General features: G+C 48.3%; 1 protein-coding gene across 2 annotated transcripts in view; it reads left to right on the forward strand.

Annotated features, from left to right (window-relative positions):
- Positions 1-25,631, forward strand: part of LOC135919943 (fat-like cadherin-related tumor suppressor homolog) — a 375,972-nt gene that overhangs the window by 227,242 nt on the left and 123,099 nt on the right. For both annotated transcript variants that reach the window (XM_065453965.2, XM_065453966.2), the window contains exons 24-25: positions 13,398-13,609; positions 23,421-23,543. In XM_065453965.2, coding sequence (XP_065310037.2) covers positions 13,398-13,609; positions 23,421-23,543 — 335 coding nt within the window. The remainder of the gene's footprint in view (positions 1-13,397; positions 13,610-23,420; positions 23,544-25,631) is intronic.

Below are 25,631 nucleotides of genomic sequence, written 5' to 3' on the forward strand. Positions count from 1 at the left end.
ACAATTGAGCTTGGTAGCGCTATTTGACGGGCCAGGAGGATTTTTCCAGGAGGAAAGTGGGAACACCACGTAAGGACCATCTCGAAATGGTGGAGAAGGCAACGTGAGGACGTAAGTCGCAGCATCAGGTTGCAGTCAAACAAATTTAGTAGAATGTAGTCGGGACTTGTGGTCATCGGTCGGGCCGGCAAACTAATGGGGTAGTTCAAGGCAAAGAGTTATCGATATTATCGAATGCTGGTTGCACTGTCAATAAGTGCTGAATGGGCAGTCAGAAAGTCGATTCTAAGAATTACTTCGTGGGGACACTCGGCCAATACGGTGAACGGTACTAACACTGGACGGCCAGCAATGGTAACACGGGCAGTGCACATTCCCATCACGGCTTTTGTACTGCCATTAGCTACTCAAACGGCAGGCGACTTGACAGGTGTCAGAACTTTACGGAGACGGCTACGAAGATCTATTCGCATAACCGACACCTGAGTGCCAGTATCGATGAGGGCTTGAATGGGTACATCATCACCAAAAATTTCAACAAAGTTCGGTCAAGCAGTAGGGATCAGCAGAGGTTTTGCAGTCCAAGTCGCCAATGGAGCCGCACCTCCGGGGGCTGCATTGCTTAGTTTCTAGACAAGTGGCCCGCGTAGGACAGGGGCGAGGGACGACGAGGTGTGGCCGAATGGAACTGACGGCGTTGCGGCGAGGGCGAGCCGCTAGTGGTGTTTCCTTGAGGTGGAAGGCCGGCATGATATAGTTCAGAGAGGAGTGATAGAGGCTGAGGGTCTCGGTCGAAGTGGTGATCAGCATATGGTCGAGGCGAGGAGTACTGGCGGCTACTTCGGCAGTGGCGGGAGATGTGACCAACCCGGGAGCAAGCAAAGCAAATTGGCCTGTTATCCGGTGTGCGCCACTCAGAGGGGTTCCGATATCGATTCGGGAACAACTGTCAAGGTGCAACAGAGGCAATGACAGGAGCAGTAGGGGTGGGACGTGGTCGAATGGCAGACTGGATGTCCATGTTTGCAATGTCTTGGCAGACAACAGCTTGACTACGCAAGATGGTCATGTTGTCACGCGTATGGGGGCAGTGAGAACTTGGAGCCATAGCCTCAAGTTCGCGCCGGATTACCTGCGTCAAGCTTGGCATTGTATACGAATGTGACGCCGGTGGGTCGCTGCAGGAAGAAGTGACAGCCGTATTCGGAAGTCAGTCGAAGCGTTGTACGATGCATTTGCTCTTCGCTTGCTCAACATTCCGGCATTCCTTAATGATGGACTCAATCGTTGAGCAGTTCCTGCAAAGCAGGAGGTTGAACACATCATCCGTGATGCCCTTCAAGATGTGTCCGACCTTATCGGCCTCCAGCATGTTGGCGTCCGCTTTACGGCACAACGTCCGCTTTATCTCACAACGTCCTTTCGTCCACTGCGGCACAAACTTGTACATGACAGTATAACCGAGAAAATGCCGTGAAGTCATGACTTGCGAACTGGGGGCCATTATCGGTACAAAGTTCCACTAGTACGCCATACCTGGCGAAGATTGCACTTGCTGCTTCTATGACAGTTCTCGAATATGTGTGTTTGAGCAACTCCACCTTGGGAAAGTTGAAAAGCGCATCGTAAATGCACAAGTATGCTGTACCGCCGTAGTCGAAAAAGTCCGCCCCTACACGGTTCCATAGCTGGTGTGGCGCCGGGCGCATCTTAGGGGCTTTGTCAGCTGTTTATATGTGTACTTTCTGCATGCTGAACATTTATAGTTGAACAATTCTATATCTTGATTCATCCCAGGTCAAAAAACAAACTCTCTGGCCCTCACTTTGCATTTGTTGACACCGAAATAGCCTTGGTAAATGCGTTCTAGCATTTCACGCCTCATAGTGGTGGGTATTACCACCTTACAGCCTTTCAAAAGTACTCGTTTAACTTGAGATAGTTCTACTTGAAATGGCTTCCATTGGCCCTTGATATCATCTCCGGACTCTAGGTTCTTCAGAACATCCTTAAAAGGACACTAAAGGTTACTATAGGTTAAAGTGATAGAGCAGTACTCAAGAACGTCTAAGGCGTCAATATAATTGCGAACAGAGCTTTAGTAACCGAGAAGTTGAGGTAAATGCATGACATGATTTGAGACCCCCCAGCAACTTTCCGGTACTATCCCGATGACGAAGGCACTCCTCATCATAATTTCTGTCACTAGTACTCAACTACTCGTATTAACAAGATAATTTTATTAGGTTATAAGACGGAAGAAAAGGCTACTTGTCTACTTCTGTTCGATTCTAAAAAAAAAAGGAATAACGCTTTGACGTTACCCTTCAGTAGTGTGGGTGGTGGAAAGGTTTCGTTTTCGCTCGACTCTGCATGTGCGACTCTGCGCCACGCACGTTTTGGAGTTTCAGTTGTTTCGTTATCGCATCGTGCTGTGCTGGCTCTGCTGGCTCGCGAAACTTGCATTTGGAACAAGCAGCGAAAATGCCACGTTCATGGGATGTCATGGGATGCGTGAACGGTCCGCGGAACTTGGCCAAGCGCAGTTGCAGCGGCGAATCCAACGTATACTTATCACTGTGTGCCAACGAGTGAACCTCTTCGTTCAAAGTGGTTAAGTGCCGTACCTCCGCCACAGTGCATTGGCAAAGAGCCAAAAAATCGCATAGTGTACCGTATTTACACGATTGTAAGTCGACTCGAATGTAAGTCGACCCCCCCATATCGCTTGACTGGAAAAAAAAAAATGTAAGAGCATACCCGAGGGCGCATTCGATAACGAAAATTAATTAGTAGCTGACATGGTCACTCGACTACTCGTCTTCACTAATGCTGCCATTGTCATCGTTGCTGCGGTCCCACAGCGCGTCGTAGTCCAGCGAAATTTCAAATTTGGCAAACGACCGCACCAGGACATCTTGCAGAACAGCAGCCCACGCCAAATGCACCGAAGCACATGCAGCCATCACGGAGGCTCTTTTGACAGGTCCGGTTGGCGTAATTTCGCAGTCTTCTGCTGCCAGCCACTCGTTGTACTCATGGCGGAGCAGAACCTTAAAATTAAGGCGAAGGTCCGGGCTTGTCACATGACCACGTCGCACTTCACTGGCAGGGACCGATCAGGCATTTCAGCGACGTACGCCGCAGGCTTAGCCTACAGCTCCGGAAAGCGTCCAGACTTCGGCACGTGGGAAATTTGTCACTTGCCCTCACAGGGTGAAAATTTCGCTTCGCTGCAGTCGCCACTCTCGCACCACTCATTTAGAAACATCGAAATTGCGGCCCGCTGCGCAGTGATTTGTTTCTTCGGCATAAAGGATGGCAGCCCCTTGAACGCTGCTGTGAACGAGTGCCGAACGATTAGTGGGCCTGCAGCACTCATGACGACTGGGGAAGCATAGAAGTAGCACGTAGCCGGCATTCAAGTGGAACGCGTCAAAACGTTGCCTTTAAACCGAGAAAGAGAAACCCGCGAGCGGCGTCTGCTCTTCCATGAACTACCGATACCCCCCGCAAGCGCCGCCGTTCTGAGGGTGCCGCCGCAAATGGGAACAGCGGCGCTTCCATCAACTATCGACACCCCCCCATGAGTGTTGCATTAAGACTCTCAAAAATGTTGAAAAACCCTTCCGAAAAGCGAACAAACACGCGGGATAGCAAAAAGATACGGGTAGGGCCATAGAGCAAACATAAAATTGTAACTACGTTGTAGCTCTTGTTGGTATCGCTTTTCTTGGCGGGGCCATGTTTTGGTTTCGATTCTAAGTCGACCCCCCAACTTCAGACATTCAAATTTAAAAAAAGGGGTCGACTTACAATCGTGTAAATACGGTACTTGCTGCATTTTCGTCCACAGGATTACGAGTTCAACGCCGACTTACTGAAGTCGTGTGGAGTGTCTTTCAAAGCAAATGCTTTCCCATAGTGCTGTTCCATCGGTCTTGCCTGCATTCTCTAGAGCGCAAGAGCAACTGCACATCGAAGACTGGGCAGTGAGTGCACCATTTGGTTTTCACGAAGGAAAAGCTACAAATGTGCGAATATGTACAGCCATGACGTACAGTTGCCATCGCAGTAGTACACAACGACGCCAGCCACGCGAGCCCTCAGCAGCAGGTCACATTCATCAGTGCTTAAATCGCTGAAGTTGAGCCCAGCATTGCGAGCCAATGTGTCATCGTCTGGGTCGTCCATTGCAACGAGCATCAAAGTTGGCGTCATAAAATAAAGAACCAGCTTATTGTCGCGCATTTCCTTTTTCTCTAGCCACCATAGTTCCGCTTTCGCGCTACTGTCGGCTCTGTCTTGGCTGTTTCTAGCCACACGTTTGCGTTTTGTGCAGAAAAGCCGTAGCGCCATCTGCAGGCGCCGTTTTACTCACCGACGGCTCAACGTCACTATGAGACCATGACCTCACCACTCCTCGATCGGAGGGCGGGCGAATTGAACTGCGCTGGAGGTACGCGGACGCTTCAGAACGCATTTTCTCTTAAAATAAGTCTCTTCTTCGTATGAAACAAGCATTTCAAGGTTTCTGGGATGGTATTTCAACAGTGCATGTTGTCCTAATATTAACCTTTAATGTCCCTTTAAGCTGTTCGTCCCTCTCTGTTTCTGCTGCCAATCGCTTCCACGTCTGGTTGCTGACTAATGAAGACATGGACTTCTACGTTGTCGCTGTTGGTATCACCCGCTTGCCTACTTGTGGCTCTCAAAAGCATGTCGACGAGGACAAGCTGCTTCCCTGGAATGAATTGCAAGTCAAGGTCATAACACAGCAGACGCAGGAAGAAACGCTGTAGCCTTGGCGGCATATCACCTATAGGTTTTCAAGTGATGGCAATCAACGGCCAATGATCGGTCTCTGCAGTGACTTTGCGGCCATAAATGAAGTGATGAAATCTTTCACAGCCATACAGCACAGCTAATGTTTCCTTTTCAATGTGTGAATATCATTGCTCTGTTTCGCTGAGCACTCATGACGTGTATGCGACGGGTTTCCATGTGTTATTGTTGTAATGCAACAAAGCAGATCCAACCCCGTTTCGTGACACGTTGCATGACACTTTAGTTTTCCGCTGAGGATCAAAAATAAATAGCAAAGGTTCTTCGCTCAAATTGTCGTATAACTGCTTCCATTCTTGATTGTGGCTGCCTGTACATTCGAAAATGTGGTCTTTTTTGATCAGTCCACTCAGTAGTGTTGTTCTTTCAGCAAGCGACGGCAAGAACTTGCCGAAGCAATTGGTGATGCCCAGCATTCTTCGCACCGCAAGCTTTTCCACCGGTGTTGGCATTTGTAACGTGCAATTTATCAAAGATGGGCTTGGCCTGATGCCATTTTTGTCAGTTAAGTCCCCAAGAAATTCTATCTTGTAGACCACAATCGTGCACTTTTCTGGGTTGAATGGTCGATTGGCATGTTCAGCTGCTCACAGAACCAACCTCAGGCATTCATTATGCTCTTCTGTGGATTCACCCTAAATAAGCACGTCATCAACGTACACACTGACTCCGGGAATTTCTTCAAAAATTTCATTCAACGTCCACTGGAAAACCTCTGAAGCAGATGCTATACGAAAGAGTTGACTCATAAACCGGTAGTGGCCGAATGGTGTTGTGAAGGTACAAATTCTGGAGGTTTCTACAACAGCGAGGATCAGTGAGGATTTTTGTGTACGGGGAAGCGGGTAGCAGAGCTCAAAGCCCTGTTGGCGAGGCGGTGCAGAGCACATCGTTGATGTAGAGGCGCATGCTTAGATCAATGAGGCTGTGAGCATGCATGTCTACCGTAAGTTTGAAGAAACTGGGTAAGTCAGCGCCGGGAACAGCTTGTGAGACATCAGCAAAACGTACGAGACCGTTCGCTGTATGTGTGGATAGCGGAGTCATTTATCACTTGGAGTGGGCAGGTCTGTTCTTTGCGACGGCGATCTGTACAAGAGGCCAGTATGACGCTAACGTGGGCTCCTGCGCCGACTAGGAAGCCAGCACCACTGATCTTGTCAGAAACGTAGAATAGGTGGCATGTCCTCCGACCAGTACCACTTGCCGCTGTCAGTAGCCGTTCGCAGCATTTCCTGACCAAGAGCACGAACGGGTGCACTTGTGAGCAGAGGTGCCGAATACACGTTGGTACCAGCACACAACCGAAGACGAGCTGTCGTGTTGCACGTCGGATGGTTGGCACTCTGGAGAGCGCGGGGCCACTGGGGAGCAATTGCGAGACCGGAAGCTCAACGAAGATTGGCGTGAGAAGGCTGCGAGGTCATCGAGACGTCTGACAAGGGTGTCCAGACGGCCCTCTATTTTCGCAAGCGTAGGAGCTGAGGCAGTAGCCGGAAGCAGAGGCGTAACGGTGCTGAGATTAGGGGCCCGCGAGTAGTCCTCAACTCAATCAGCCAGTTCAGCGAGCTTGTCTAATGGCACATCAGCCACAGCCACAAGAACTGGGACCATGTTCTGTGGGAGACGCTGGCGGAACAGCTCAGGCAGCAGCTTCTCCTGTTCAAAAACAAGGTCTCCGCCAAGAAGCTGGCACATGCGTCAAAGGAACTGTGAAGGGCGACTGTCACTGAGCTCTGTAGCTGTTAGGAGCTGCTGGAGTCTTCTGTGCTCAGACTCTAACTTGTGGAAAATGATAGCCGCGGTCAACTTCGAAGGGATGGGTTGGGTCCAGTGAGGTCATAACATCCACTCAGTCCTCGGCGACTTCCGGAGGTAAGGAGGACACCAGATGTAAAGAACTTAGTCTGTTTACTGGTGATATGCCGAAGATGGAAGTGCGCCTTGACCTGCAGGAGTCAGATGCTGAGTCTGTTGGGTCAAAATGGTGGCAGATTGATGTCTTGGAACGCAGTCACTGCAGCACTGCCAGGTCGGCCTAACTCCTGGGCATCGTCACCGGCAGTAAAAGTAGTAGAGCTGGCAGAATCCGTGCTGGATATCTGTCGGACCTAATGCAAGGAAGACCCAGTTCCAGCAGCATTGTGTTTTGAACTGTTCTTTTTATTTTTTATATCGCACTGTGCCCACTGCGCGTCTGGGAGCTAACTTCCTCTGCTTTGAAGAGCACTGCACGCGGAGCAAGTTGTGGCCTGTGGCCCAGGCCTGTGGCAAGGGGTGCTACAAGCCCAATCGCAAGAGCTCGGGCAATCTACTTCAGCTTGGGCCTTCGATAAGCGCGGCTCAGTGCAGTTCGATCAAGCGCAAGCACTAGGCACTGCTCTTCTGCTTAGTGTCCGGATAGGATCAGCACAAGGTATGCACTCACCATACAGGCAGAGGCACCGTACGCGAGCTAAAGTCTGGGACATAAAAGTGCCGGCGAACAACAGGAAAGCATGTGCATACCCAGTGCTAGTCCCGGAGAGCAAGACCCTCACTCCCGTAAGGAGGAGCTGACAGCAGCTATCCGTGCGACGTGAGTGTCCCCACCACAAACCATCGCTAGTGGGATGCCACAGCCAACAACCGTCACAAGTGGAGAGGAAGAGAGCCATAGGGATGACAAAGCAGGTGAATGCCCGTGCAATGGAACCAGAGCATTTCAGTCCCCACACTACATTTTAAGAATTTGTCACTTGTTTTTTTAGCTCAGTGCACATTTGCCACCTAACATGGAGCTGCACATTCTTCCTCCATTCAATTAGGTTCCTTAATTCGAATTCTATGTAAATCAAACAAATTTTTGGGCACCTTCAAGTTCAAGGTGCTTTAATGCTGCCAGTGTGAAACATGATGCTCACATTGCACTGCCTGCAGCAGGAGGTGCCAGCACATTTGGGTTATCACATAATAAAAGTGTGCAGTACCCATCCTACGTCACAAGCAATGCGAAATAGATGGGTGAAGATGCTTATCGCAACAGGGATGGCTGCAAAATCTGTAAATGGCGATTTGCGATGACCTGGAAGACTTGCTGCTACCAGAAGAGGAAACCGAGCACGTGGCTGCATTTCCACGTCACAAGTGTGGGAGAGTGCTGCAATAAAACTGCCATTGCATTTGCCTGGTGCTTTTGTTCGCATGTGCCTTGCACCTTTTCTTGTTGGCATAGGATCTAGTGGTCAGAAAATGTAACCTAGGAAGCAGTTTGGCAACATACTGACCATTAGTACTAAAAGATTGTGTTTTCTGAGAACGTATTAACTGGTACAAAAGACGTGTAGCTGTACAGACTTGAGACATCATTAACTAGCACGAAAAAGACATCAGACGAAAGCGAGAAGCACACAGGACATGCAGGCAAAGGCTCCCATCTGATGTCCTTTTCACACTAATTAATGATGTCTCAGGTGTGGGGTCTTCTCCCATGCTCTTGGGACAAAGGAACGACAACACAGTAGTGCAAACAATCACAAGGGCATTTATTGCACCTTTCATAGATCAATGCCTGCTAGCCGAGTTGCTATCCACAAAACATGCCGATGGGCGCGCGACAAATCTAGAAGTTTGACTCACCGCGACCGGAAGCGAGCGAATATGTTCGCCCCATGCTGGGTCCCAACGCCTGGTCGTTCGCGTGCTCGGTCACGCCAACGGTGGTGCGTTCGAAGGTGGCCACACGAGGCGGTCTCGCAGAAGCATGGGTCACCGCGCGCGCGCACGGAACGTTCACGCCGCGCGCCGACCCGCCGGGAAAGAGACAGCCTCTGCTCCCCTGCGCCCCCAAGTAACCCTGCCATGAGGCGGCGTTAGCAGCACAACACTGGCGCCATCTCTCGCACTGCGCCCCAACCACATCGACCGGCGCGAGCATCACGCGGCGAAGCCGGATTACGAGACGTGCCATGCGGGAAAAACTTCAGGGGACGCGCGAGAGTCGCGCATCTCCACATCCCTCCAACCTTAAATCACTTCTTATTCCGGCGAAACATGTCACTCGGTCTCACATCAACGCGTGCTTCGCGACAAGGTAGTACATGCAACAGTGCCCGCGCCGAAGAAATGTCCACACGCTGTCCATAGCATATGAGCCGATATTGTCCCTGGGTACACCGCTGGCGTCCGCCGGTCACGGCAGAAGCTCTGCAGGCTCGACGGCACGATGCTAGGCCCGGACTCCGGAAACGACGACGCAGTAGTCGGTACGAGCAAGCGTCGCTCGCGCCGACGTGCCCTGCAGGGAAGAGCCGCCATAGCTGTGGGTGACCGTCATAGCTGTCGGTGACCGCCGTAGCTGTCGGTGACCGCCGGCTCTTTTGTCCGCCGCCGAGGGTTGCGAGATGGATGCAGGAGGCCGACGAAGTTGCTGCGCCGAACTGGCCACAGCATCACCATCGCCCGGGGTGACTCGATCGTAGTCCGGGGCAGCAGCGCAGACGATGTGCAGGTTACAGCAAGCCAGGGGTGACTCCAATCACGCTGCGTAAACTCAACACACTCGGCAAACACTAAAGTAGTGCAAGGGAAAGGAATTCTGCATGCGCATCGCCCACGTGGTACGATGTCCAACTCGGCTAGCAAAATATCGGGCAGCTACTCAGATGCTAAGTCCACGTGAACGAAGCTCGCTTTCTTGAGTCGAACGAGTAATTTCAATTCGTGCGAGGCTAAATAGAATGAGGGAAGCAAATTGCAACACCTCAACGCCACGGTCCACCAGGTTGTGTCCCTGCACGTGCGACAGGCAGCTTCGTAATGCCTTAGGCCTAAAGCGTCGCTACCCTGACAACAACCGACATCCAACAAACAACACCCAAAATGGGCGCAAAACAGGCAGCCACGAGGAGACGTCAGCTCTGTGTGATGGTCCTACTCCACTTGGTGCCCACAGCATCCGAGTTGACGGCGCCCACCGTCCCAGACGGTGTCGGAGCGCCCGGTGCCAGGCCTCAATACCAGTCAGCCCGTAGTGGCACCCATGGCCCGCGGCCACCCGGCTCCACGAGCCGCGACTTCATCAGAGTCAAAGAGATAGAAGAAGCTATTTACATAAGAAATTCGGACCACCCACGAGGCTTCCGTACTCACTCGCTTCAGGCTTGCCAATATGCTCCGCGGGCGCTATGCCTCGCTCTCCCAGGATGCAGACCACGTGGCTCTCGTACCGACGAATGTCATAAAAAAAAAAACGCTTGCGAAAAGGCTTAGCACGTTGACATGTTCAAACACACTACAGCCACCATTGCCTCGCTCAAGAAAGCATGCCGCCGACGCTAGCGATCAAAATTCACGCTAGGCCTACGCTTCGGTTCAAACAAAGGTCTCGAACGAAGCAAAACTGTTAAAACTATCGTCCGATGCCCCAAGAGCTCCACGTTGGGCAGCCAGATGTGGGGTCTCCTCCCGTGCTCTTGGGACAAAGGAATGACAACACAGTAGTGCAAACAATCACAAGGGCATTTATTGCACCTTTCTTCATAGATCAATGCCTGCTAGCCGAGTTGCTATCCACAAAACATGCCGATGGGCGCGCGACAAATCTAGAAGTCCGACTCACCTCGACCGGAAGTGAGCGAATATGTTCGCCCCATGCTGGATCCCAACGCCTGGTCGTTCGCGTGTTCGGTCACGCCAACGGTGGTGCGTTCGAAGGCGGCCACGCGAGGCGGTCTCGCAGAAGCATGGGTCGCTGCGCGCGCGCGCGGGACGTCCACGCCGCGCGCCGACCCGCCGGGAAAGAGACAGCCTCTGCTCCCCTGCGCCCCCAAGTAACCCTGCTGTGAGGCGGCGTTAGTAGCGCAACACTGGCGCCATCTCTCGCACTGCGCCCCAACCACATCGACCGGCGCGAGCATCACGCAGGCCACGCGGCAAAGCCGGATTACAGGAGACGCGCCATGCGGGAAAAACATCAGGGGACGCGCGAGAGTCGCGCATCCCCACACAGGTCTGTAATAAGCACGAACGAGCCCAAATGTCTTTTCTAGTTGTAAATGTACAGTAAAGCCTTGGTAATTTGGATTTCACACAACCAAAAAAGATGTGCGAATTAACCAAATTCAAATTATCGAGGATATCAAGAAAATAAACAAATGCTTACTAAATGTCAACACGCTTTTACTTACTGAAAGAGTAGGAAAATCCTGTTTCTAGTTGGCACAAATGCAGTGCGAAAGCGGCAATTCTTGTCATCTTGTGACTGATTAGCGTTCGCAACGACGAATGCCTCGCGACAGCGCGGCCACGGTGCATGTATTTATACAACACATACTTTTATCCGAGATACCTCAAGCAAATCTCTATTATTCTTTTGTCAGTGAGATAGTTGTAAACAAATCATCCATCGTGAGTTAGCACACGCTCTTCATCCTCGACATCTGTTTTGTTTGTGACATAACGCTTGCAGCCATTGCATTGAGTCAAAATTAAACTGTTTGTTGGAACTGCTGTAGACTAAACCGCGGCCACTGTCACTGTGATCATGGACCAGGACGGATACCATACAGTCCTGAAGGCATGTGTCTGATTCTGGGCATGAAGCCATGGTCGCTATCAATGCAATCATGGACAGCAACCACGCCGGCCCGACGTATGCACCAAGTTAAAATGAAACTACAGTTTGCTGCAATGGCTGTGAATGAAATCGGGGTCGCTATCGACACAATCATAGATGGTGACTACTCAGTTATGAAGACACACGGCCAATGAGGGGTTAAGCGGGCCCCTAAACACAAGAATGAAGAGCACAAAGGCAGAAACAGGCTTGAAGCGTTCCATTTGCATATGATTTCCCCTAATGACTGTGATGATGTGCACTTCATTTCAGTTGCACACTAGTGCCATTTTTGCTCTTTTGCGGTGCTCCAAGCTCCGGCAGTTGTGCGAATTAACTGGTGCCCAACCAGGTACGTCCGAATTGCCGCGAGTCTGATTTCATTAAATATTGTATAAGCATGCCGGCACCAGAGGATGAGTCTGAATGAACGAGGGTTCAATTAACGAGGTGCCAACAAGTCATCGCGTCAGTGATTTAGAGCGGCAGCATTGGCACTGGGAAATTGTACTAAATGTTGATCATATTGTTACGTGTGGAAAGACACAGTTGAAAGAGGCTATTTATGGGTTGTTTACACTGGAGCCAGGCAGCCAAGCCATCACTTGTTCGCGCCAAGGGCACAGAACAACTTCGTCGTTCTCGCGGCGGCTCGTCTCTTGAGCATCTCTCGATTATATCGTAATACTACCCCCCCCCCCCCCCCCCGGCGGCAAAAGCACCGTCACCGTGCTGTTAAGTATCCAAGGCGCGTGGAGAGTTGTAGGGCTCGAGTCGAGCGACGTGGTTATGTCACTGGTTGTCGCAGTGGAGGACGTAGCGGGCATGGATAGACCGATTTCATAGGTGACATCGGTCACTTGGCAGAGCAGGCGATATGGGCCTGTGTAACAGGGAAGCAGTTTTTCACAAAGGCCAGCTTTATGCGATGGTGACCGAAGCAACACGAGGGCGCCGGGCACAAAATGGACATACGGTGACGGAGGCCGTAACGTTGCTTCTGTTTGTCTTGAGACACTTGTAGACGAGCGCGCACAAGTTGGCGAGCATGGTCAGCATTGGCGATTGCATCACGGCCATAATCGCTACTTAAAGCTATGGTGGCCAGAATCAGTGTCCAGTAGTAGTGTTGGTTCTCGGCCATACAAGAAGCAAAACGGGGAAAAGCCAGCAGTTTCGAGACGAGAAAAGTTGTATGCAAAGATAATGTAAGGTAGAACCAGGTCCTAGTCACGGTGGTCGTCTGAAACATATTTGGATAGCATGTCTGTAAGGGTGCGGTTCAAACGCTCAGTGAGGCCATTCACTTGAGGGTGGTAGGAGATGGTAAATATATGCTGTATTGAGGTGGCACGCGTGATGTCATCAATGACTTTAGCCAAAAACGTACAGCCACGGTCTGTTACCAATTGATGTGAAGCACCATGCATCAAAATTATATCATGTCAGAGGAAGTCCGCAACATCATTTGTGCAACTGGTCGGAAGAGTGTGGGTTACGGTGGTAGCAAGTCATGTAGTCCGCCGCGACTGCAACCCACTTGTTTCCTGATGCAGATTCCGGAAATGGGCTGAGAAGGTCTAAGCCGACACGATGAAAGGGCTCGGCAGGGATGTCAAGCGGCTGCAGGTAACCGGCGGGGAGCTGGGAAGGCTTCTTGCATCGTTGGCAAAGTTCACAAGTGATGATGCAACGTCGTACGGAATGGGCGAGGCCCGGCCAGAAAAAACAGCAACGTTCACGGTTATAGGTTCGAGATACGCTGAGGTGTATTGCCGTGGGTGCGTCGTGAAGCTTTTCTAGAACGGTGTATTCTACTGTATAGTGCAACAAAGCAGTGCTGTGCGGCTCTTAAGTTGTGTATTTCTTTTATACAGTTGCCTCTGTGGCTTCTCACAGAGTTAACCAGTGCCTTGTTCGGTGCTGCCGTTCCTATTGAGTGACCACGCAAATGCAGGTGTGCTGCGAGTGGCCCGGCCACTGGACTACGAAAGCATCCGCAGCTACCAGCTGGCAGTGGAGGCTCGGGACGGGGGCGAGCCACCACTCAGCGCTCATGCCTGGCTCAATGTGTCCGTGCTGGATGCCAATGACAATGCACCTGTGTTTGGAGGTCCCTACAGTGCCACAATTGCTGAGGATGCTTCGTTGGGCCACCTCGTGCTCCAGGCAAGCACTCCTTGACTCTCGCTTCATCGGGACTTCACTACGGAGGATGGCATAAGGCCTTCCCTGCTATGGCATAAACACATCGCGCAGATGACTAAACAGGAGACAGGACACCATATATGCATGTAAATAATGCTACCACAAATATAATGTGAAGGGGCTTTAGGTCTCTCATCAAAATGGATTATGTAGAAACAGGAAACAATGCTAAAAGGGGATGGCCGTAGGGCTCTATTCATCATTACTGCGAAGGGCCATCCCGAAATCATGTGAAAGGGCAAGTGCTGACGTATTTATCACATCAAGAAAAAAGAAAAGCCGCATTCATGTTATGAACTCCAATACACCTCAAGGTGCGTTCTGAGGCCAGGAACTTCAAAATAAATCTCGCATTATACTCAAGGAAAACTCCGGGACTTCGTGCTTCTATCAGGAAAAATTAGCTCTAATTTTATTGAAAGGGAACAAAAATCGCGCTAATGCTGGCTCAAGTACCAAAGAGGAATTGTAACGAATCATCTTTGACGCCATGGAGGAGTTGCCAGGGTACAGTCGACAACCAATCTTCCGAACAACCGTGTTTTAGGACATGCCCGATAATTCGGACGACTTTGCGGCACCACCACATACCCTGTAGATTGAATGTATAAGGACATCTGAAATTTCAGACGCGAGAACCCTACGCCGTTCGATTTTGCTGGCTTTTTGCCATGACCACAGGTTCGAAACGGCATTAATCAGAGCCACCACCATCGCCGCCATGTTTATTACCTTGCCGCATCGAACCGGCGCTCTCACAAGCAGATCCGATGGCAGCTGTAGCCACCACCGCGGCAACGCCAGGCCTAACTGCTTCGACGTTCGCTATTAAGTTTCTTGCCGTTTAGTGCCATGTTTTTAATTGAAGCACTTCGCTGCTGTCACCAATGGCACTGACTTCGTCGTCGTGATCCTCGCTATTGGCTTCGCAGCTCAAAAAGCACGGCACATTGCATAATGCCAGTTTCCGAAAGTCAACTTCGCATCAATATAAAAATGTGCGGTGAAGCATATGTGAAGTATAGCGGTGAAGCATAATAAGCGTGGGAAGGGGCAATTGTCACGGGATATTGCATATATTCCTTTATCATACATGTGTGCGTCCCCCGTCTCCTGTCACAGTACAAGCACCAATATGCCTAATAAGTGTACTAGCAGGCCTTCAGAGTTTTTTCGGAAGTGACTTTGGCGATTTGAGCGCTTAAGGGCACTAAAAAAAAAGACATGCATTGATTTGTTTGGACGTTCTTGTGGTGCCTTGCGAGTCCGGGAAATGTGACATTGACTGTACAACTGATCAAGAGGATGCTTCAAATGGCCCGTGAGGCAAATGCGCGGCCGTAGGAAGACGAGAACAGAAAGGACCGACAAATTGAGGAATGAATGGCAAAGGAAGTGTGCTGCCACTTGTTTGAAAGACCTTGAGCTTAAAAAACAAAGTGTTGGCTGATGCCGAGATGCAGCTGTCCTTCATCCAAACCAAAATAAACTCTTCAAAGCAGTGAAACACAACACTGAGGCGTTGTGTGCGGGCTGAGAGTATGTCAGGACATTTGAGGTTGACTTTCTAGCTTGTGAAAAACTTCAGGCCCCATATCAGTGAGCTTGCTATCAGTTGACAGTTTTCTTTAAATCCAGTTAAAACTCAGTCTAATGAAACCCGATTTTACAGTGTTCCTGATCTAACAATGAAATTTACATTCCCGGCAGGTACCCATAGGGTTCAATGTTATCAACCTAAATTAACAAAACAAATTTGGCCGAACTTGATTTAACAAAGTTATTCCTAAGATAAATGAGCAATAGAGGTGGCGATTTCTTTCTAATTTTGATAAAGATTGGTTCTTCTTCAAGTGTACGCTGTAAAGCTATCACGTTAAAATATCTAGGCGCCATGGTCACAGCCCTAGCTTGTATTTTGATGAGGCTGCATTCTGCGCCTATGCAGGGAACAGCCGACTCAACACCGCCTCGGTAGGGGCGATGATGGTTGCTTTCCTTATTTCATGGTTTATGAGACAGATGGTTAGATTAGCAGCAAATACAATGCTGCCGTAGCTTTTGCATGTTGCTATGTTAAAATTTTTTATTTCAAAGGACCGAAAAATTGCTTTCTCCATTTTGCGAACTTCCCAATTTAACAATGTAATTCGAGCGTGGTCATCACTTCGTCAAATCAACTTTCAACTGTAAATCATATTAGAATATGTTTGCTTCTGTATTGGGGGATTCTCATCCATGCTCTTGAGACAAAGGAAAGACAACACAGTAGTGCAAACAATCACAAGGGCATTTATTGCACCTTTCATAGATCAATGCCTGCTAGCCAAGTTGCTATCCAAAAAACATGCTGATGGCCGCGTGAGAAATCTAGGAAGTCCAACTCACTGTGACCGGATAATGAACGAATATGTCGCCCCATGCTGGACACCAACGCCTGGTCGTTCGCACGTTAGAACGAGGCTCGCGAGACGATCTCACAGAAGCATGGATCGGCGCACGCACGGAACGCCCGTGGCGTTCGGTGACCCGCAGCAGCCAAAGATGAAGAGCCTTCCTTTTCCGCGCCCAAGTAACTCCGCCGTGAGGCGGCGTTAGCAGCGCAACACTCGCGCCATCTCTCGTACTGCGCTTCAACCACACCGAACGCCGCAGGCCCCAGGCCATGCGGCGCAGCCGCATTGCAAGAGACGGGAGCGATGCAGGAAAAACAACATATCAGGGGACACTTGACAGTCGCGCATCCCCACATCCCCCCAACCTTAAATCACTACGTATTCCGGCTAAACATGTCACATGGTCTAACATGAACGTGTGCTTCGCGAACAAGGTTGTACATGCAACAGTCGCCACGCCGAGGAAATGTCCACACGCTGTCCATAGCATGCAAGCTGACATTGTCCTTGGGTACACCGCTAGCGTCCGCTGGTCACAGCAGCAGCTCTGCAGGCTCGACGGCACGATTCCAGGCCAGGACTCCAGAAACGGCGATGCAGTAGTCGGCACGAGCAAGCGTCGCTCGCGCCCTGCTGGCGGGAGCCGCAGTAGCAGTCGGTGACCTCCGGTTCTTTTCTCCGCTGCCGAGGGTGGCGAGCTGGATACAGGCGGCCGCCGAAGTCACTTAACCGAACTGGCCACAGCAACACCATCGCCCGGGGTGGGTCGATCGTAGTACAGGGTAGCAGCACAGACGATGTGCAAGTGACAGCAAACCAGGGGTGACTCCAATCACGCTGCGTACACTCAACACACTCGGCAAGCACTAAAGTAGTGCAAGGAAGAGGAATTCTGCATGCGCATCGCCCACGTGGTACGATGTTCAACTCGGCTAGCAAAAGATTGGGCGCCTACTCAGATGCTAAGTTCACATGAACGAAGCTCGCTTCCTTGAGTCGTGCTAATTTTTTTCGTTTAATTCATTCGAGACTAACTAGAATGAGGGAAGCAAAGTGCAACGCCTCAACGCCATGGTCCACCAGGTTGTCTCTCCACGTGCGACAGGCAGCTTCGTAAAGCCTTAGGCCTGAAGCGTCGCTACCCTGACAACAACCGGCATCCAAAAACAACACCCAAATAGGCGCAAAACAGGCAGCAGCGAGGAGACGTCAGCTGTGTTAGGTGGTCCTACCCTGCTTGGTGCACACAGCATGCGAGTTGACGGCGCCCACCGTCCCAGACAGTGTCGGAGCGCCCGGTGCCAGGCCGCAATACGAGCCAGCTCATAGTGGCACCCGTGGCCTTCGGCCACCCGGCTCCCAGAGCTGCGACTTCATCAAAGAGATAGAAGAAGCTATTTACGTAAGAAATTCGGACCACCTACGAGGCTTCCGTACTCACTCGCTTCAGGCTTGCCAATGCTCCGCGGGCGCTAAGCCTCCCTCTCCCAGGAGGCAGACCATGTGTCTCTCGTACCGACGAATGTCATTAAATAAAAAAAAAAAACTTGTGAAAAGGCTTAGCATGTTGACAAGTTCAAACACACTACAGCCACCGTCACCTCGCTCAAGAAAACGCGCCACCAACGCTAGCATGCTTCGGTTCAAACAAAGGTCTCGAACGAAGCAAAACTGTTAAAACTATCGTCCGATGCCCCAAGAGGTCCACGTTGGGCAGCCAGATGTGGGCTCGTGAGACGATCTCGCAGAAGCATGGATCGGCCCACGCGCAGGACGTCCCTGCCGCTTGACGACCTCGAACAAAAGAGGAAGCGCCTTGTCTTTCCACGGTCAAATAACCCCGCCATGAGGCGGCGTTAGCAGCGCCGCACTCGCGCCATCTCTCGTACTGCGCTTCAGCCACACCAACCGCCGCAGGCACCAGGCCCCGCGGCGAAGCCGGATCACAGGAGACGGGAGCCATATGGGAAAGCAACATATCAGGGGACGTGCGACAGTCGTGCATCCCCACAATATGTACCATATATTACTCGCATAGTGATTTCATGTTTTTGTAAAAGAAATTGATGCAAATTCAGGGGTGTGATCATTACACGGGTTAAATTTTTCACAAAAAGAAACATCTTTTTTTTTTTTTCATCCCACGTTTGCTGTGGGATGACAATGGGTCAACAAGCTGGTGGCTGTTGCTGTCAGTGCGGTACCCTAAAACAAAAATGGTGGCCGGTGGAGCAAGCTGAATGTGCCAAATGCGATTATCTTTCTTCTCGTGAGTACATTATGCACATTGAAAGTTTCTTCCATATCAGTAATGAATATATCATTAATATCAGCAAGTTTGCAACAATAACGTAGCCATGTCCACTTTGAGGGAACAGAAGCAGAGATGAGCACGCTTGGCTGCCAGTGACATAGAAACACCTGGTGGGCATGCTGCAGAAACTGAGGCATTTGTCTTCACTGCTAGCCTAATACAGCACGCTTCCGCTAAAGGTGGGCGAATATTTTAGCTGCGTTACAAGCGTCGGCACATGAATAGGGTACACTGCTAATGTATCAGTGTAAACGTGGCCACTATCGTTGCCGCTCGTGATTTGTTGCGTGCCATGAGTGCAGACGAGAAGAATCGAAAGGCGCCTTTTATGTTGTTGTTGTCGACCAAAACCATTATGAAGCCTACAAATAATAAAGCCGAGGCAAGTTTGACTGTAGCTTTCTTTTTTCCTGGAAGTGCAGAAAGGGATGAAAGGAATGAAATGGGGCAGCTACTTAAGAATGCTGGGTTCGTGCGGACCACTTGGCATGCCTTCAAGAGTCGTTCGCGTAGCATTTGACAGATGGTACACACAATCATCATTAGCTAGACTTGGCACATGACATATTGCTTCGACTAGTTCAGGGTGCGATCATTACACTGGAAAGAAAACAAATTGAATTTTGACGACAAATTTCAGGGGTGCGATCATTAAGCGAGTGGAATCATTATGCGAGTAAATACGGTATCTCTTTTTATTCGTATTTGCAATTGTTCAACTCAACTTGCAACAGGCTTTACCATTTTTTTTTTCAAAGATATTTTTTCACTGTGAATTTGACTAATCCCTCCTCTCAGTCTTCTCTCAGTTTTCTTTTTGAATAGAATACACTACTCCTTACTATTCAATCTGGATTAAGGTATTTTATTTTTTATTTTTTATCATGCTTACTGGAGAGTGACAGCAACGGGGCAACATGTCAGCTAGTCTTGACATAAAACAAAGTTTCTTGTCACTCAGGGAATTTCAGAAAGGCACTCGGGGAAAACCTAGAAAACTTGAAGAATCTTGTAATGTAAACTTGGCAGACCCCATGTTGTGGTTTTTGCATGTAAAACCCCACAATTATTGAACTCTTTTCCGTTAATTCGACTCGAGTAATTTGACCCCGGCCGAATGTCCTGGCTGGCACTTATGCATTTCTATGGGCCCAAACTTTCGTTATTGCAATCCTAAATGGCTTTAGCCAGATCATTCGAACTTTAGCAGTCAGCATGCATGTGCCTGGCCCCTATGGTGCCTCCAGTAACGACTCCTTTAGTGACAGTGTTTGTCTCGGCGGAGCTTTGGGGATGGTGAATGCATTGGACACACGTCGGCTGTGGTGGAAAATAGCTATTTTAACGCGACAGCGTTAAGGGCTCCGTGTCACAGAAAATTTGGCATCGGCATACTGTGTCTGGCTTCCAGCATTGGATGTCGCTTCGGCAAAAAGAATTCCAAACCACACATACCGAACCATGCAGGCCATCCATGTGGTGCAACCAAATTACCGAACTAATTGAATTTCTCAAAGTAAAATACGTAGAAAAATTGTGAGGTATGACTTACACACAATTTACGGGCATGATAGTGTCGGATTGTAATTTAAATATACAAGAAAACATAGTTCCTTTACGCAAAAACTTTAAAAAAACACACACACAAACCCCGTTTCCAGTGACGAGGGTCACTACGCTGCTCCGTGGCGGCACCGTGAGGTTCTCGTCAACAACCCTCAAGGCGTTGACATACGTGTCGTCAGTGCTGCTCCCTGCTAAGGCCTGCGCCGTCGAAACCGTTAGCCGCGACTTTTGTAAGTTAATCACAGCTCCATTAGCCTGCAGAAAGTCCGTTCCCAGAAGTAGGTCCCTCGAACAGCATGGTTTCGTCAAAGTGTATGACAATGTTGTGTGTAATATGATGGTTTCGCCAAAGTGCACAACAATGTAAACAAAATGCTTGCGCCTCTACTGCTGTCTTTGCCAGTATGGGGGCGAAGGACTACCTCAAGCCATCCATGAATGGCTTTTCCGTTTGCCTCCTACACATGTATTGTGATAAATCAATAAAGAATCACTAGATCAATCTTTTGTCTTTAAATGCATAGTGAAGGCCTTTAATCACACGCCTTCACTATCATTTAAAGACAAAAGATTGATCTAGTGATTCTTTATTGATTTATCACAATACATGTGTAGGAGGCAAACGGAAAAGCCAACAATGGATGGCTTGAGGTAGTCCTTCACCCCCATACTGGCAAAGACAGCAGTAGAGGCGCAAGCATTTTGTTTACATTGCTGTGCACTTTGGCGAAATCATCATATTACACACAACAGGGGCATGATAGTGTCGGATTGTAATTTAAATATACAAGAAAACATAGTTCCTTTACGGAAAAACTTTTAAAAAAAACACACACAAACCCCGTTTTCAGTGTTTCTACCACTTGTAGAGCGGCCATGGCGTCCCAGATTTGTGCACGCAAATCTCGAAGGCCGTAAGGCGGTGCACCCGATTCCTTGCAACATTTCCAGGTGGCGCTTGCCTCCGCCGCATTGTGGCCCACGCACGAGACCGTGTTTCTACCAGAAAGCCCGCCTTTGCGCATATCGTTCCATTCCTGCGTTTCTCGGTAAACATTATGGTTACATAAGCTGCATTTGCCTGGAAGCATGAGAATCACTTGGGGATCTTTGAATGCTATCGCATTCCATTTTTAAAGGTAAAAAGTAGTGTCTTCCACATTTTTTTGGCCGGCCCTAGGAAGATTTTCAAGCAGTAACCGTCGCTCGCAATGTCTGATTGCGGTATTTACCCAATTCTATGCAGGCCTTTTTTTTTTTTGCTTCAAAATTGGGCTAAAAATTGCCTCCACGGTGCAGTCGGATACTGAACTGAAATCGCTTTTGCACCATTCGTACGCTTTATCTCATAAGAAGAATGTAGTGCTGCAAAGCTGACTTTAAGAACCGTGCTGCAAAGCCGATTTTAGGAAATCGGCCTCTATTATGCAATACATATTAGACCCCTGCTCATTTTTCTTGCAAGAATTGGGTGCACAATAAATTTCTACTTTGTTTAGAAGCTTGTCATTTTTGTGTTAGTTTTTTTTACTTTGGGCCCATCCAGAGAGGCGTATTCGATTTGGGGATGTGTTAGAGTTAGTGCAAGTACTTCCAAACCAATCAGCGATGTGTTCTGGTGTTTCTGCTTCTGTTTAATTCAACCAGTTATGTTGGTCCCATCAGGGTCAAAGTAATACAAGTCAACTCTATACTCAATGGTCGCGCTGTCCAGCACAAGGGTTGGAACTGCATGGGTAGCAGTGCACATAAGCTTCAGAAAGTTTTATATATAGGCATACTATAATTTTTAAAACAAATAAAAAGAAACAGCGCACAGTACCCTCAATATTGAAAAACAGGGTGGCCAAAGTTTAGTTTGTATGTAGGCAGACACGCCGAGCTACGGTTTCCGCCAGAAGTGCGTTATTGATATTAAAATTTTCAATGCCAATTTTCACCTAATTCAGCCTGTTTCATTACCATGGTCAATTATTATACACAGTAACAATAGAAAGATGCACACTGTTCCAGAACATTCTGCTCGCTTTTCATATCAGCTATCGGCCAGTGGCTGCACTCTATGAGTATCTGCTTGATAATGCCAAAGAGCAGCCACTGGCAGCCTTGAAATGGGTACAGAGAAGTACTTTGTCCAAAAAGAGAGCGTTTGAGAAAAAATTTACTTTGTGTTCAACTGATTAACTTGACACTCTTTGCATGACTATAAAATTTGGCTGAGATGTTCAAAGCCCTGTCTTCTACCCTCGCGGTGTGATGTTTCCCCAATCGAAAATAGGTGGTTCAGGGCATCTTTAAAGATTTTGTGAAATATGTTGAGTTAGGGGCTTCTGGGAAGGCTTGAGATTCTCAATAAGTTTCTCAATTCCTTCCCTAGTAATGGTAACTGGTGCCATTTGGCATCAGTCTTTGGCAGTAACGAGTAGGAAAGGGATTAGTTCATGCACGAGAACTGAAAAAAGAACGACTATATTATGACCTAGGCACAGTAGTTGAGAGGAACATCCAAAACATTATGATTGAACAAGCAAATGTTTATAAACGTTTGTTGTGTGGTAAATAAAGATCCAGACCTTCTAAACCTTGGAAATAATGCTGCACCCTGAATTATTTACTATTATAGTTCTTGTTCTTACTAACCAGTTTCAGCACCTACAAAGTGGCTGCATCTTGACATCATAGAAACACTGGCTTTCTTCATTCCTGCAGTCACTGCACTTGCCACATGAAAGCACAGCCAGAAATAACATGTGCTGCTTTCCTGTTTATTTTTTCATAAACATCATGATCATATGTGACCTCACTGCGGCATGACGTCAACAGATTTTTCTGTGTGACTTGACATTGAGACATACGTAAGCATCAAACTAAAATACCATACAGGTGTGTAATAAGCTTTAGTGGCAAAGTATTTGGGTGAATGTTCTTTTAAAAGCAGGAAATAAATTTATATTGTCTAACAATCATGTATCATCATTATGTGTCATTTGGTTTTCATCAGCAATTCTTCGTCCCAACAGTAAAAAAAAGAAACTTTTTATGGGGCCTGCCATAAGTTAAGTGCTATAAATACTGAATTTTAGAAAAATAAATTTTGGTAAGTTTTGAAATCAGAATAAAAGACTAATGCACGCCAGATAGGCAAAAATGTTGTACAAAAACCATCCATGATAATTGTCAATGTAAGCAAATAGCCTGAACGAATGAACAAGTGAAGGAACAAATGAATGTTTTCATTGCCGAGTCCGGCCATTCATCATCGGCCACCGACCATTCACGAAAATTGGCGAAAGAGGCAAAGAAAGCTTTTTGCCTTTAACCTTGTCACAGGTTTACCAGTTGCTGTTCCACAGTGCTTTGTGTATTTGCTGCTTCATTGCTGTAGGCAGAATCAACTTGTCACACTTGTTGGTGTTCTTGTTCTCTTGTCCTGGTTGCCAAATAAGTGTGTGTTCTTGCTGCCTTAATTGTAGCAAGAGGCTTTGGCAATATGCAGGTGCAGGCCAGTGATGCAGACAGTGGTGGGGAGCTGCGATACACCTTGCTCCATCCCGGACCCTTTGCCTTAGATCCTGGCAGTGGTCAACTGAGTGTGGCTGGGCCACTAGACCGAGAAACGGCAAGTGTGGGCAATTGATCCGCTATTTTGTTGTACCAATGAAACATGGTGCAGATTGTCAGTGGAATCCTCAAAGGCATGCACAACCCCGGGAAAACTTTTCCGCTGGGCTCTGGATATGTGTAATCTCAAATGCGAAAATGTGAAGAAAAAGTCACTACACTAAGACTTCCATACTTTGAGGTTTCGATATAACCAAAATTGATGGCAGGATTCTGCAGCCACAGTGACACCATTAATGGCATCAGTGAATATAGGCATTCACCTTGTGGTTGCAGTAGTAGTAGTAGTAGTAGTAGTAGTAGTAGTAGTAGTAGTAGTAGTAGTAGTAGTAGTAGTAGTAGTTTGTTGTAAAAGGGTCAAAAGGTAGTCAGAAATGAAGGGTGTGGTGTCTCAAGCATGCTCTTTGGGCAAAGGAACAACAACACTGCAATGGAAACAGACCAGAGGGCAATTATTGCACCTTCTATATAGTAAGGTTAACTAGCCGACAACTAATGGAACATGCTGACAGCTTCTGACAAATCTAGGTGACATAACACCTAAGATGTTCACGGGTGCAGTCACGTGAACGGACGTGCATTCGAACAATTGTGTTTATCCATCTCAGTGTCCTTCTATGAAGCCTTACGGGGACGATTACGCAGGCAATGTCGTCTCCAAACCAAAGAGGAGGAGGCTGATTCCTTGTTTGCCCAAGTATCCCTGCCATCAAGTGGCAGTAGTAGTGAAGCGCTTGCGCCATCTCTTGTAGTGCTCTGCAACTGCCGACTACCGGTGCCACACATGAAATGAGGGGCTAGCTGGATTCCAGGAGACTCAAGAGCCATGAGGAAAAAACATTAGGGGGCACGAAAGAGTTGAGCTTCCCCACAAGGGCCACAAGCATCGCAACTGCCTTACTTTTCAGTTGACAACATGCAGATGAACAGAAAAGATAGAGAGGAAAGTTACTATGAAAAGGGCGCATACCTATAAATTCATGACTATATAAATGACTATTAACGGACTACAAACCTTCTCGGGTCGGTGCCTTCCTTTCTTACTTTTCCATTCCTTATGGTTGATTTAGGACACACCCTTCATTTTGCATTTGGCAAACATCCTTCTTGCAAAAAGGTGGCCTTGGATGCCATATTATTTATATGATGTGCATTGCAAAAATGACAAAAGGGCTTTTTTACAGTGTCCGCACATTAGTGATATTAATCCATTAAGGCTTTGTAAAAATCTACCACCCAGATTTTACTGGTTTTTGGTACACAATAGTCTTCTCATACTCTAACTGCATTAAGAAAGTTTTAAGAATTGCGCTCTATTATTTCAAATGGTACGATGATGTACTTTATGAAGTCATCATCATCAGCCTGGTTACGCCCACTGCAGGGCAAAGGCCTCTCCCATACTTCTCCAACAACCCTGGTCACGTACTAATTGTGGCCATGTCGTCCCTGCAAACTTCTTAATCTCATTCGCCCACCTAACTTTCTGCTGCCCCCTGCTACGCTTCCCTTCCCTTGGAATCCAGTCCGTAACCCTAAATGACCATCGGTTATCTTCCCTCCTCATTACATGTCCTGCCCATGCCCGTTTCTTTTTCTTGTCTTCAACTAAGATGTCATTAACTCGCATTTGTTCCTTCACCCAATCTGCTCTTTTCTTATCCCTTAACGTTACACCCATCATTCTTCTTTCCATAGCTCGTTGTGTCATCCTCAATTTAAGTAGAACCCTTTTCGTAAGCCTCCAGGTTTCTGCCCTGTAGGTGAGTACTGGTAAGACACAGCTATTATACACTTTTCTCTTGAGGGATAATGGCAACCTGCTGGTAATGATCTGAGAATACCTGTCAAACGCACCCCAGCCCATTCTTATTCTTCTGATTATTTCCGTCTCATGATCCGGATCCGCCGTCACTACCTGCCCTAAGTAGATGTATTCCCTTACCACTTCAAGTGCCTCGCTACCTATCGTAAATTGTTGTTCTCTTCTGAGACTGTTAAACATTACTTTAGTTTTCTGCATATTGTTTTTGAGACCCACTCTTCTGCTTTGCCTCTCCATTGCATTGCATTTGGTCCCCTGAGT

The sequence above is a fragment of the Dermacentor albipictus genome, chromosome 3 (assembly GCF_038994185.2).
Source record: "Dermacentor albipictus isolate Rhodes 1998 colony chromosome 3, USDA_Dalb.pri_finalv2, whole genome shotgun sequence".
Taxonomy (NCBI): domain Eukaryota; kingdom Metazoa; phylum Arthropoda; class Arachnida; order Ixodida; family Ixodidae; genus Dermacentor; species Dermacentor albipictus.